Genomic DNA, 12,951 nt, shown 5'->3' on the forward strand with positions numbered 1-12,951 from the left:
TCCTGCTGCTGATGAACAGAAAACAAGTTCGCAGAGAGGAGATTTATGTCTCAGCCATAGCTGCAATTGTACAACTCAGTAGCCCCGGTCTCCTTCATGGTTCAAAATGTACTGCTGACCCTGGGTTTTTTTTGTTGTTGTTGGTTTTTGTTTTTGTTTTTCCCTATTAGGATTATGGGGGGACTTTGGTAGTTTAAACTCTTTAACCTTTTCCTTGCTGTGTATGAGGAAAGCTAAAGCTGTTATCAACTTCTTATTCTACGGATACTAACACGGGTTTTCAGTGTTTGTTTGTTTTTATTATTATTAATTTTGCGTGATGTGAATACTCTCTTCCCATCAATATTTGTATTATGGTGCTATATATTTGGTAATGATCCTTTAATATTGGGAAGGGATTTTAAAAATACTGTGATTCAACTGGGTTTCTTCCTTTGATTTTCATATTTTAAATAAAGCCACAGTCATTTATACAAAAGAAAAGCATCTGTCCCTGGGCAAATCTTTTGAGGACAGAGGTCAAAGTAAACTGCATAAGGTTTTTACATCGTTTCTGTATGTATTTGATATATAGATCAATATCTGTACAAATTTAATCTTTTATTTTCTTGGTAACTTGTGATCATTGAGAAAGTGTTTGAAACTTTCTCATGAAGTGTATATATATATAATGGCGTGAAAAATTCCTTCAGAGAAATTTATGTTCCTTTCATTTTTACCAAATTGCAAATTTTCAGCATGGATGTGAAAAGCATTAAAATTATAACTTTGTGTACAAGATGAAAATAATTCACTAAATTTGCCCTTTTTTTACACAAAATAAAATGTTAAAGTTAATTTGTATTTGAGTAATTCTTTAATATTCTTCAGCAGGGAGGTCTGGTTTTCTTCATTCAAAATATTGAGAAGCTGTTAGCCATCTCTGCAAAAGCTGATCAGTCCTTTACTTGAAGAGCCAGTAATCTAATGGGATTAAGCAAGCACAAGTGCCGTGAGGGAGAATGTCGTGGTTGTATACAGGCTTAGGAAGGTTCTCCATCTCAAAGTTTCTCTGAAAATCACTGACACTAGGCAGACTTTGCTGTTCACAATAGCACGTTTGCATACCAGAGAGAGACACCACACACACACACACACACACCCTCCCAGGTGTCCTCACACTGCAGCCCCTTACCCCGGATCTTGGCCAAACCCGGACACGCCCAGCACACTGCAGACCAGCCCGAGGACCCAGGCCTGCAGTGGGCTGGGCAGCTTCGGGCCCCACAGTGCAGTGTGCTGCCAGCCACTACGGGCTGGGCCAGTGGGAGGCAGGCGGCTGAGAGAGAGGCAGGAGGGTACTTAACACATACAGTTGTTTTCTGCAGGAGCCATTCAAAATCACAAACTCACAGAGGGACCACATGTCTGTGCCATAAACAATTTTTAGGGAGAGGAAAAGGTCTCCGTCCTCAGACAGTGGTGAAATAATTCTCCCTGGGAGCTAGATGGGTCTGCAAGGCGGGCCAGGTGTGCTGGCCTTCTTCAGCCTGCCTTTCTGCGATGCAAGCCTGGTTATGAAACCTCGGGAAGGACTGAAGGTAAGCGTTTCTTTGGTGAGTCCAGTTTACAGGCCAATAATGGAATCCTGCTGCTGATGAACAGAAAACAAGTTCGCAGAGAGGAGATTTATGTCTCAGCCATAGCTGCAATTGTACAACTCAGTAGCCCCGGTCTCCTTCATGGTTCAAAATGTACTGCTGACCCTGGGTTTTTTTTGTTGTTGTTGGTTTTTGTTTTTGTTTTTCCCTATTAGGATTATGGGGGGACTTTGGTAGTTTAAACTCTTTAACCTTTTCCTTGCTGTGTATGAGGAAAGCTAAAGCTGTTATCAACTTCTTATTCTACGGATACTAACACGGGTTTTCAGTGTTTGTTTGTTTTTATTATTATTAATTTTGCGTGATGTGAATACTCTCTTCCCATCAATATTTGTATTATGGTGCTATATATTTGGTAATGATCCTTTAATATTGGGAAGGGATTTTAAAAATACTGTGATTCAACTGGGTTTCTTCCTTTGATTTTCATATTTTAAATAAAGCCACAGTCATTTATACAAAAGAAAAGCATCTGTCCCTGGGCAAATCTTTTGAGGACAGAGGTCAAAGTAAACTGCATAAGGTTTTTACATCGTTTCTGTATGTATTTGATATATAGATCAATATCTGTACAAATTTAATCTTTTATTTTCTTGGTAACTTGTGATCATTGAGAAAGTGTTTGAAACTTTCTCATGAAGTGTATATATATATAATGGCGTGAAAAATTCCTTCAGAGAAATTTATGTTCCTTTCATTTTTACCAAATTGCAAATTTTCAGCATGGATGTGAAAAGCATTAAAATTATAACTTTGTGTACAAGATGAAAATAATTCACTAAATTTGCCCTTTTTTTACACAAAATAAAATGTTAAAGTTAATTTGTATTTGAGTAATTCTTTAATATTCTTCAGCAGGGAGGTCTGGTTTTCTTCATTCAAAATATTGAGAAGCTGTTAGCCATCTCTGCAAAAGCTGATCAGTCCTTTACTTGAAGAGCCAGTAATCTAATGGGATTAAGCAAGCACAAGTGCCGTGAGGGAGAATGTCGTGGTTGTATACAGGCTTAGGAAGGTTCTCCATCTCAAAGTTTCTCTGAAAATCACTGACACTAGGCAGACTTTGCTGTTCACAATAGCACGTTTGCATACCAGAGAGAGACACCACACACACACACACACACACCCTCCCAGGTGTCCTCACACTGCAGCCCCTTACCCCGGATCTTGGCCAAACCCGGACACGCCCAGCACACTGCAGACCAGCCCGAGGACCCAGGCCTGCAGTGGGCTGTGCAGCTTCGGGCCCCACAGTGCAGTGTGCTGCCAGCCACTACGGGCTGGGCCAGTGGGAGGCAGGCGGCTGAGAGAGAGGCAGGAGGGTACTTAACACATACAGTTGTTTTCTGCAGGAGCCATTCAAAATCACAAACTCACAGAGGGACCACATGTCTGTGCCATAAACAATTTTTAGGGAGAGGAAAAGGTCTCCGTCCTCAGACAGTGGTGAAATAATTCTCCCTGGGAGCTAGATGGGTCTGCAAGGCGGGCCAGGTGTGCTGGCCTTCTTCAGCCTGCCTTTCTGCGATGCAAGCCTGGTTATGAAACCTCGGGAAGGACTGAAGGTAAGCGTTTCTTTGGTGAGTCCAGTTTACAGGCCAATAATGGAATATCAGCATAAAATATGTGTTTTGAGAGAAAAGGGATCAGATATGATCCAGAAATGGTGGCCAGGAGTATAAACACCTTTGAGGTATCAGTTTCAGAGCTCCAATACTGGCAAAGGAGGAAGGAACCAGCAGATGGCATCATGGTTACGTCCTGGACTCCCATGTAGTCAACCATAGTTTGAGTCCTGAACCCGGCAGCTTTAAATCTCATGCCAGGTGGGTGTGCATGCATGCCCAAAATCCCAAGAGAATGGAGAAGGGATTACAGCATGGCTATTCCTCCTAAGGGGTGTTTTCTTGCTTTCTGTCTCTGTCTCTGTGTTTCCAGTAAGCACACACACCCTATAACAAAAATCTCTCAAAAAAAAAAAAAAATGGTTGGGACCAGCAGTTAGCATAATGGCTATGTCGCTGAACTCCCATGTAGTCAGCCATGGTTCGAGTCCCGGACCCGGTGGCTTATACTCACCCCGGGCACTTGTGCCTGTGTGCCCAAGATCCTGAGAGGAAAATGAAGGACAAGGGATTGTGGCATGGCCATCCCCCCCAGGGGGGTGATTTCTCACTTTTTGTCTTTCTCTCTCTGGTGAGTGCACGCACCCTGTAGCAGAAACTTCTCCAAAAAAATAAAAAGGCTCATGGAGGGGGCCAGCAGGTGGTATGGATCATATGTGGCCAACTGCACAAATCAAGTACCTGAAATGGCTTGAAAATCACAACAGCACATGTGTGTACACGTATGTGGCCCAAAATCCCAAGAGAAGGGGTTGTATGGCCATCCCCCGTGGGGGGTGATTTCCTCACTTTCCCTCTCTCCCCTCCTGTTTCTTGGCCGAACACACACACTTAGTAGCAAGATAGATATAGTTCATGGGGGACCAGCTGTGGTGATTAAAGTGGCTCGATCCCACATAATTGACTAGACAATATGAAGCTTGGACTGGTAGCCTGAGAAACAGCAGGTAGCTATGTGCACAAAATCCCAAAAAGAAGGCAGAGATGGCAGTGCTATTATTTTGGTGGGTTTTTTGTTTGTTTGTTTGTTTGTTTTGGAGAGGTTTTCGCTATAGGGCACATGTGCTCACCAGACAGACAGACAGAAGGTGAGAAATCACCCCCCAGGGGGGATGGTCACGCCGCAATCCCTTCTCCTCTATTCTCTTGGGATCTTGGGCATGCACGCACAAGCATCCCACGTGAATTTTAAGCCACCAGGTCCGGGACGCGGACCACCGTTGACTACGTGGGAGTCCAGCGACATAGCCATTACGCTAACTGCTGGTTCCCTCCATTTCTTGAGTCAGTCAACAAAAATGTAAATCTGGATCACCTGATTAATCTACATACTTTACTCCAAGTTTCAATTAAGTCCTTCTTACAGAAATACATGTTTCTGGGCCAGCAGGTGGCATGGTAGTTAAGGCATGTGGATTCCCACATGGCTGACCGTGGTTTGAGTCCCAGACCTGGTAGATGGCTTTCTCACCCTTTCTCTATCTCTGATCAAATTTTAAAAATAATAATAACAAATGGAATTAAATAAATAGATATTAAACAAAAAAGAAAAATATGTTTCTACATTAGCTAAAGTCTTTATGAGGATACGTATTTCCTTATTAGTTCCCATCAGGGCATGACCAGTACCATGCTTTTCCTTTTCAGCCCTACTGCTTTCCCTCCTAGTAGGTCTTGAAGTATTCCCAGGTTCTGAGAAGTCTTGGCTCATTCTTTCATAACAGACACGATTAATTAGTTTGGATAATGCCATTAGGGCCAGGGAGCCGAGCCACTTCTTCCAGTTTACTATCAAATAAGCACAGGGGACTGGGGCCAGTTCCCAAAGGCTTTATTGGTACATACACTTTAGAAAAGAATGACTGATCCTATGGTCGAGTCAGTGGAATGACGAGCTGTGTCCAGGGACCCATCAAGCCGAGCTGCAGGGCTGGCTGCTGTTCTTGTCCCCTCATTCGTAGAGCCAGTCATGAGCACAAGACTTGTAGTCAACCAATTCCTCAGGCTTAAACCACAGGCTGATTTCTTTTTCAGCACTTTTTACTGAATCACTGCCATGAATGATGTTCCTAAAAAAGAGAACAATTTAGTTACCTCATGTCTTAAAATGCAAAAGTCTGTTTAATGGGTATAGCAAAGGGTGGCCACTGCAGACCTTTTCAGCCAAACTGTCACTTGAAGTGTTAGACCAATTATACTCCGAAGTATTTTCTTTCTTCTTTATTCATCATGGAGGACACACATGTGAGAGGGAAATGGGAAGCACTCTCTAAAGTATCTGCTCACAGAGCAATCCCCTTTCTCTAGTCCTCTGGCCCACTGGATCTTCGGTACTTGCATGTATGTCTGGTGAGTTTCAAGCTCATCAGACCAGGGATTTGAACCACTGTCCCCATGTAGAATCCAGCTTCTCTCATGCAGCACCTTACTGCTGTGCCATGGAGCTAGTCTACTTTTTTGCTGCTGTTGAGATAAGATCTCATTATGATGCCAAAGCTCCTGTCCTGGAATTCACAATCCTCCGGCCTCGCCTTCCAATTAGCTGAGACTACAGGAATGGGCCACTGGGCCTGGTTCCCCCAAAGCATTTCCTTTTAAAAACAATTATAGGTGCCAGCAGGTATTATGGTGGTTGAGGTACTGGACTTCCACATAGCCAACCGCGGTTCAAGTCCCAGACCTGGCAGCTTCTTTCTCATTTTCCCTCTCTATCTGTCCCTCTTTGGTCAAATTTTAAATAATGATAAATAAAATTAAGTAAATTTTAAAAAAAAATCAATTTTTGAAAAATTAATTTTCTATACTCCCAAATGGCCAAACCGCGGTCTGAGTTCTGGATCCTGTTGCTTGAAAATCAGAGAGCAGATAGCATAATGGTTACATAGCTGGACTCGCACGTAGTCAACCACAGTTCGAGTCCCAGACCCAGTGGCTTAAACTCACTCCAGGCACGTGTGTGTACATGCATGCCCAGGATCCAGAGAGGAGAATGGAGGAGAAGGGACTGCAGCGTAGCCATCCCTCTTAGGGAGTGATTTCTTCTCGCTTTCTGTCTCTCTGTCTCTCTGGTGAGTGCACGTGCCCTATAGCAAAAACCTCTCAAAAAAAAAAAACAGAAAGAAAGGAAATCATGCTGGGTACGTGTGTGTGCATGCCCAAAATCCCGAGAGGAAAATGGAGGAGAAAGGATTGTGGCATAGTCATACCCCCAGGAAGTAACTTCTCACTTTCCCTTTCTCTGTCTCTCTGTTTCTCTCTGGTGAATACAAACACCTATGACAAAAAAAATCTTTTTTAAAAAAATCTTAATTAAAAAAAAAAGCAACTATTATGTTGTATTATGTTGCTTGTTTTCAAAGATCCCCTGGTTTAGGGACCAGCAGATGGCTGGTGGCTGAGTCCCAGACCTGGTGGCTTGCTTTCTCACTTTCTCTGGTCAAATTTAAATGAATGAATGAATGAGCAAATAATTCTTTTTAAAAAATATATCGGGGGGAACAGCAGGTGATGTGGTGATTAAGGCGCTGGATACTCCCACACGGGCGACCACAGTTCAAGTCCTGAACCTGGTGGCTTGCTTTCTTGCTTTCTCTCTCTCTCTCTCTGTCTCTTATCTAGTCAATTGAAATAAATGAATAAATAAAATGAAATAAATAACTTAAAAAAAAATACATCAGAAAGGCATTTTAAAAAAAAAAAAGATCCCTTGGTTTAAATGCATTATGCTTCTAAGTCCCTGTACCCCGAGAATGCTGCTGCTGCAAAACATTCCAGTCCAAATTTTCAAAAATATAGGAACAGTCAAACCTACTCCAGGCCAAACCCCTAACTAGAACTGTTACATTTTCTATCAAGGGCCATTCTGTTTTATCTTGTAACATCGACTTAAAAAGTTCCACCAGGACATTAATTGCTTATTACTAGCAATCCCTTTATTCCACTTGAATCTCTAACTTTGTAGGTTTTGTATAAGTTTGTACAGGTGAGGGAACCAAAAGATTAAGTGACACACCTACAGACATGCCAAAAGGGCAGAGGCCAGGCTAGAACCCTTCCTCTCCCCTCAGCTTAGTACCTTCTGTTGTACCACACAGGAACTACTACTACATGCAACAGCCTTGTAGACTGTCTTAGTTAGATTTCGTTGTTTTTTGTTTTTGTTTTTAATTTGCCAAAGGACACGTGTGCTTGCCAGAGAGAGTGAGCGTGCAACACGGAAAGAGCACTACCAAGCAGTCACACTGCAATCCCATCGTCATTACTCCATCCTGTTGAGCTCTTGGGCATGCACGCACAGCTGCCTAGCGTGGTTTTTTCAAGCCACGAGATTGAAGATCTGAACTACAATTGGTCATGTGGGATCCAGTTCCCTGAACTACTAGGACACAGGACCAACCCTTGGCTAAAATTTTAAATAACCTAGAGAAGCAGCTATTGGATGGTCAAAAAAGTCATGATTTTTTTCTAGAAAGAAGTATTTAACTTTATTTATTTATTTATTTAAATTTGGCCACAGAGAGACAGAGTGGGGGGTGGGGGAGTGAGAAAGCAAGCCATTAGGAGGTCTGGGACTTAAACTGCGAGTACAGCCCCCTTAAACACCATGCCACCTGCCGACCCCAATGATGTTTTTTTCTATACAAAAATGTGCCATGAAATGTGGAGTCCAGAGACTTAACCACTATGCCACCTACTGGCCCCATTTATAAAAACTTCCAGTGATAATCACCACCCAATTTAAAAGTTCAATTTTTTCTAAACCTGGGGTATGTCCAAATGTTTGCACAGTATTCCATTTAAACAGCATGGAGTAAATGTCAATCAACAGCCCTCTCAAGGACTTACCTGCCCACTTGAATGCAGAAGTCCCCACGGATGGTGCCTGGCTTCGAATCTGCTGGATTGGTCTCCCCAAGCATCACTCGGCCTGTCTTCACCACATTCAGGCCCTCCCAGACCTGAGTGGTAGGAAATGGAATGAATTACAGCAGATCTGCCACTCAGGGCCATTAGCAACATTCACTCCTACCCAAAAGCACACAGTATAAGCCAATCCGTGATGCTTATCAAATTCAGGTGTACTGCTAAGAATACAAAACAAAGTATGAAGAGAACTCACAGAAAAATGGAATTTAAGAGTTGATTTGAGGGGCCAGAGGGGCATGGTAGCTAAAGCACTAGAATTCTCACATGGCCAACTACAGTTCAAGTCCTGGACTTGGCGACTTGCTTCCTCTCTCTCTCTGTCTTTCTCTGGTAAGTTTCATGTGAAATAATAATAATAAAACAAATAATTCTTTTAAAAAAAAGAGTTGATTTTGGGAGGCCAGCAGGTGGCATGGTGGTTAAGGTGGTGGACCCCCCACATGGCCCACTACAGTACGAGTCCTGGACCTGGCACTTGCTTTCTCACTTTCCCTCTCTGTCTCTCTGGTGAGTACATGTGCTCGATAGCAAATGAAAAAATAAATACATAAATAAATAAAATGTTAAAGAGTTGATTTTAGTGAAGAAAACATCAAAGTCCATGCATGGGTTACTCATTTTCCATGAACTTTCTGAAGACTGCCTCTCCTTTCCCCCCATATACTCAACTTGGGACTTCCCAGTCTAGCTGAGATAGGTAAACAAGAAGACTGAAGAATCTTATGCAGCCACAAACACTGAGGACACAGTGAAGAAGGGGTAGAGAAAAGTGGCCAAACTGGAACAGGATCAGTGGAAAGGGGACCCTAAAGCATGTTAGAGCAGTAGAAAGTCATACTCAGGGGACCGGAAGTAGGTCTACTTGCTCAACAACCGTAGTGGCTCCCTATGTACTCCCTCACTTCTGTACTCTTCACTCCCACAGGGACAGTAACACCACCCAGAAGTTGTTTGCTTCCAAGACAAGACAGAGAACTTTCGCTTCATGTGTTACATGCAGTTGACTTTCGAACAACACGGGATTAAACCATGTAAGTTTATGTACAGATTTTTGTTTTTCAATAAATACTGCTAATGTGTTTTCTCTTGCTTATGATTTTCTTAACATTTCCTTTTCTCTAGCTTACTTCATTTTCTTTATTAGATTGGTTTTTTAATTAATGTATTTATTTTTGCTATAGGGCACATGTGCTAGCCAGAGACAGAGAACAAGCAAGAGGGAAGGAAAGTGAGAAATAACTCCCCAGGGAGAAGCAGCAACCCCTTCTCCTCTGGTCACCTCTCAAGATTCTGGGCATGAACACACAGACCCAGCACAATTTTCAAGTCACCAGGTCCAGGACTTGAACCATGCAGCCAGCCATGTGGTATCTAGTGCCTTAACCTCCATGCCACCTGATGGCCCTCTCTAGTGTAACTTATTGTAAAGATACAATATATAACCCACATAACATAAAATATGTGTTTACTGTTAATGTTATTAGTAAGGTTTCCAGTCAATAAGAGATTATCAATTAAGTTTGGGGTGGGGGGGGTCAAAGGTTATATACTAGTCCAGGGACCACCAGGTGGCATAGTGGTTACGGCGCTGGATCCCACACGGCATCTGAGCATTCAAGCCCCAGACGCAGCAGCTTGAAAGTCACACTGGACCCCTGTGTATGCATGCCTAAAATCCCAAGAGACTGGAAGGGACTGTGGCCTGGTCATCCCCCAGGCAGTTGATTTCTCATTTTCCCTCTCTGTCACTCTCCAGCAAGCACACACACCCTATAGCTGAAAGGAACAAACAAAAGTTGATACCAGTCCACCCACAGTAATGTGCTAAAACACTGCTATACAGCTGGCTGAGGTCACACAAAGCCAAATTCAATTCCAAGCCTATCATTAAAGGCTGCCCTGGTGGCATGTCCCAGCTGCTCTTAAGGCTGAGTCTGAAAGACTATGTCCCTACCTGAAAAAAAGTTTGGGACCAGCAAGTGGCATGGTGGTTAAGGTGTTGAATTTTTTTTTTTTTTTTGGTAAGGGGTTTTTGCCTTAGGGTATATGTGCTTACAGAGGGTGGGGTACTGAGGCAGGGAGAGGGAAAGTGAGAAATCACCCCCCCATGGGAGGAGTGGGATGGCCACCCAGCAATCCCTTCTCTTTCATTCTTTTCCCAGAATCTTGGACACACTTGCACATGTATCCACTGTGAATTTCAAGCCACTGGGTTTGGGACTCGAATTGCAGTCAGCGATGTATAAGTCCATCAACATAGCCACTAAGCCATCTGCTGACCCCAGGTGCTAGATTTTTATACGGCTGACCATAGTTCAAGTCTCAGACCCAGTGGTTTGAAAATCATGCCAGCACATGTGCACGTAGGCCCAAAATCTCAAGAGAAGAGTGGAGAAGGGACTGCAGCATGGCCATCCCCCCCTGGGGGGGATTTCTCATTTTTTCTCTTTGTCTCTCTTGGAGATCGCATGAGCCCTGTGGCAAAAACCTAAAAAATTTTTTTAAGTTTTATGTTGAACTTTGACTGTGTAGGGGTTGGTGCCTGCCCCCAACCTCCATGTTGTTCAAGGGTCAACTGTACTCGTTTGAATTTTTCATGCGAATACAGAGAAAAGTGTTTTTTAATCTAGTAAACATTAAAACACTACCAAACATGAGAAAACAGGACATTTTTGTGATCCATGAGCCTACAAAACCCCAGAGAGACTGTACCTTTTGCCCAAGGTAAGAATCCCTTTGTTTCCCCTCCAACTTCCTGGAGTTCCTGGTTGCTCTACTAAGTCAACTCTAGCAGGCTCCATTTGTAAAACAAAGAATGTATAGAGTGTCTGGAGAAGATGTCTAAAAGGGAACATAAAAGCAACAGAAACTTTTTTCCAGGGTCCATGCATTCCCCAAAGCACTCACCATGGCCACTACTGGCCCAGAGTTCATGTACTTGACCAACCCTGGGAAGAATGGGCGGTCCTTCAGGTCAATGTAGTGCTGCTTCAGGTGCTCCTCTGAGGCCTGGCATGGAAGAGGGTGTCCCAGTTAGGAAACAAGCTGGAAAGGCTCCAAGATGGCCCACCCCAAACTGAGCCTGTTAACATGGTCGTTCTCCAAAAGTTCACTTTGATATTTTAACCCACAGTTATAAGGTCTGTGTGTTAAAAATCCAGTGGCACAGTTCAAACATATTGCTCAAGTGATCCTGGATCCTTATGGAAAATCACAGGTTTGGCTCTCTGGTAGACTCCCCCTCTACCAGGCATGCGGATCCTTATGGAAAATCACAGGTTTGGCTCTCTGGTAGACTTGCCCTCTACCAGGCATGCATGTGCCCATGACCCTAGCAGTAAGGGTCATGGTGTGACCTTGCTGAGGGTACTTGCCCCTCTCTGACCCTCAGTCTCATCAAAGAAACTTTTGAAAAATTGGGGCTAGCAGCTGGTGTGGTGGGTTAAGGAGGCTAGATCCCACAAGGCCAACTATGGTCAGTCCTGACACAGCTGCTTGTAAAACACACCAGGTGCCTGGGCAATCATGCCCAAAATCCCTAGAGGAGAAGGGACTAGAGAGTGACCATCCCCCCCCCAAGGGGGTACTCTGTCTCTATGTCTCTGGCAAGTGTATGCAACTACAGCAAAAATTTTAAAATGGATCATAAGGCCAGCTCTATAGCCTAGAGGTTAGGGGAGCCAGACCCCACATGGCAAATAAGGGCTTGACTCACAGCCGGAGCCCCCAGGCCCATGTGCACGAGTGCCCAGAAGCCCAACAGGATGTGAAAATGGAAAAGGGACTGCAAAATAACCACGCTCCCCTCTCTGGCCAGTGTAAGTATCCTCTGGCAATTAAAAAATAAAAAGTCTTCAGGCCACACAGGTAGTGTGAAGGGTAAGGAGGTCAGATCCCAAATGGCTGACTGTGCAGTTTGAGTCCTGGACCCAGCAGCTTGACAAACACACTAGGTACATGTGCAAGCGTGCCCAAAATCCAGACAGAAGAATGGAGAAGGGATTGTGGCATGAACATCCCCTCTGGGAGGTCTCTCTCTCTCTCTCTCTCTCTCTCTCTCTCCAGTGCTCGAGCCCTCTACCAAATTAAAACAAATCCAAAAAAAAAAAAAAAATCCTCATAATGTAAATGACCTTATGGGTTTTACAATCCTAAATAGGTGGTTTGAAAATGTAGATTAGGGAGTTATATGCTGGCCTGCAACTGAAGGAAATATGCCAGACAGAGATCACCTCAAACTCTCCTGGCCTAGTCACGTTGCCCTTTTAAACATCTTTAAATGACAACTGAGAATACTACTCTCTTCACTGATAAGCTGGGTTAAAATTCCAGTAGTTACATACTTATCCCTTAAATAAGTGCAAAGGTTCAGATCTGTACTCCAAATCTGATGTGGAAAATACAGTGATTACTCCATGCAAAGGAGGGTCACTGCGCCTAAAACTTCAATCATCCTGAAGTTTCAGGCTAAGGCACAAGAGGATTCTGGACCTCAGGCCCAGGCGTCCAGCACCACGGGCTGCCCCACACACACACACACACCCTCCCCCGTGCGTCCGCCTGACAGGGTGGAGGCCCTAGGCTGGCCCCACCAGCCCGGGAGCAGGAGTCACGTTACCTCCGCTTAACCTTCCCAAGGGCGTCTGTCCTTCCGGGCCTCAGAATAGGGCCAGCGGGTCACCGAGCCCTGGGGAGGAGGCAGCGGGCAAAGGGATTTCCACGGGAGCGGCATGAACCAAGGAGGACTCGGACACGTGAGG

General features: G+C 44.1%; 1 protein-coding gene across 1 annotated transcript in view; it reads right to left on the bottom strand.

Moving 5' to 3' along the window:
• Positions 1–5,079: 5,079 nt before the first annotated feature.
• Positions 5,080–12,951, bottom strand: part of LOC102477585 (nucleoside diphosphate kinase B) — an 8,377-nt gene continuing 505 nt past the window's right edge. Inside the window, exons 3-5 of the mRNA XM_006153602.3 lie at positions 11,099–11,200; positions 8,111–8,223; positions 5,080–5,334 (exon numbers count right to left, since the gene is read on the bottom strand). Of these exons, the coding sequence (XP_006153664.1) occupies positions 5,217–5,334; positions 8,111–8,223; positions 11,099–11,200 (333 nt within the window). The 3' untranslated portion in view covers positions 5,080–5,216. The remainder of the gene's footprint in view (positions 5,335–8,110; positions 8,224–11,098; positions 11,201–12,951) is intronic.

The sequence above is a fragment of the Tupaia chinensis genome, unplaced genomic scaffold (genome assembly GCF_000334495.1).
Source record: "Tupaia chinensis unplaced genomic scaffold, TupChi_1.0 Scaffold000383_1, whole genome shotgun sequence".
Lineage (NCBI taxonomy): Eukaryota > Metazoa > Chordata > Mammalia > Scandentia > Tupaiidae > Tupaia > Tupaia belangeri.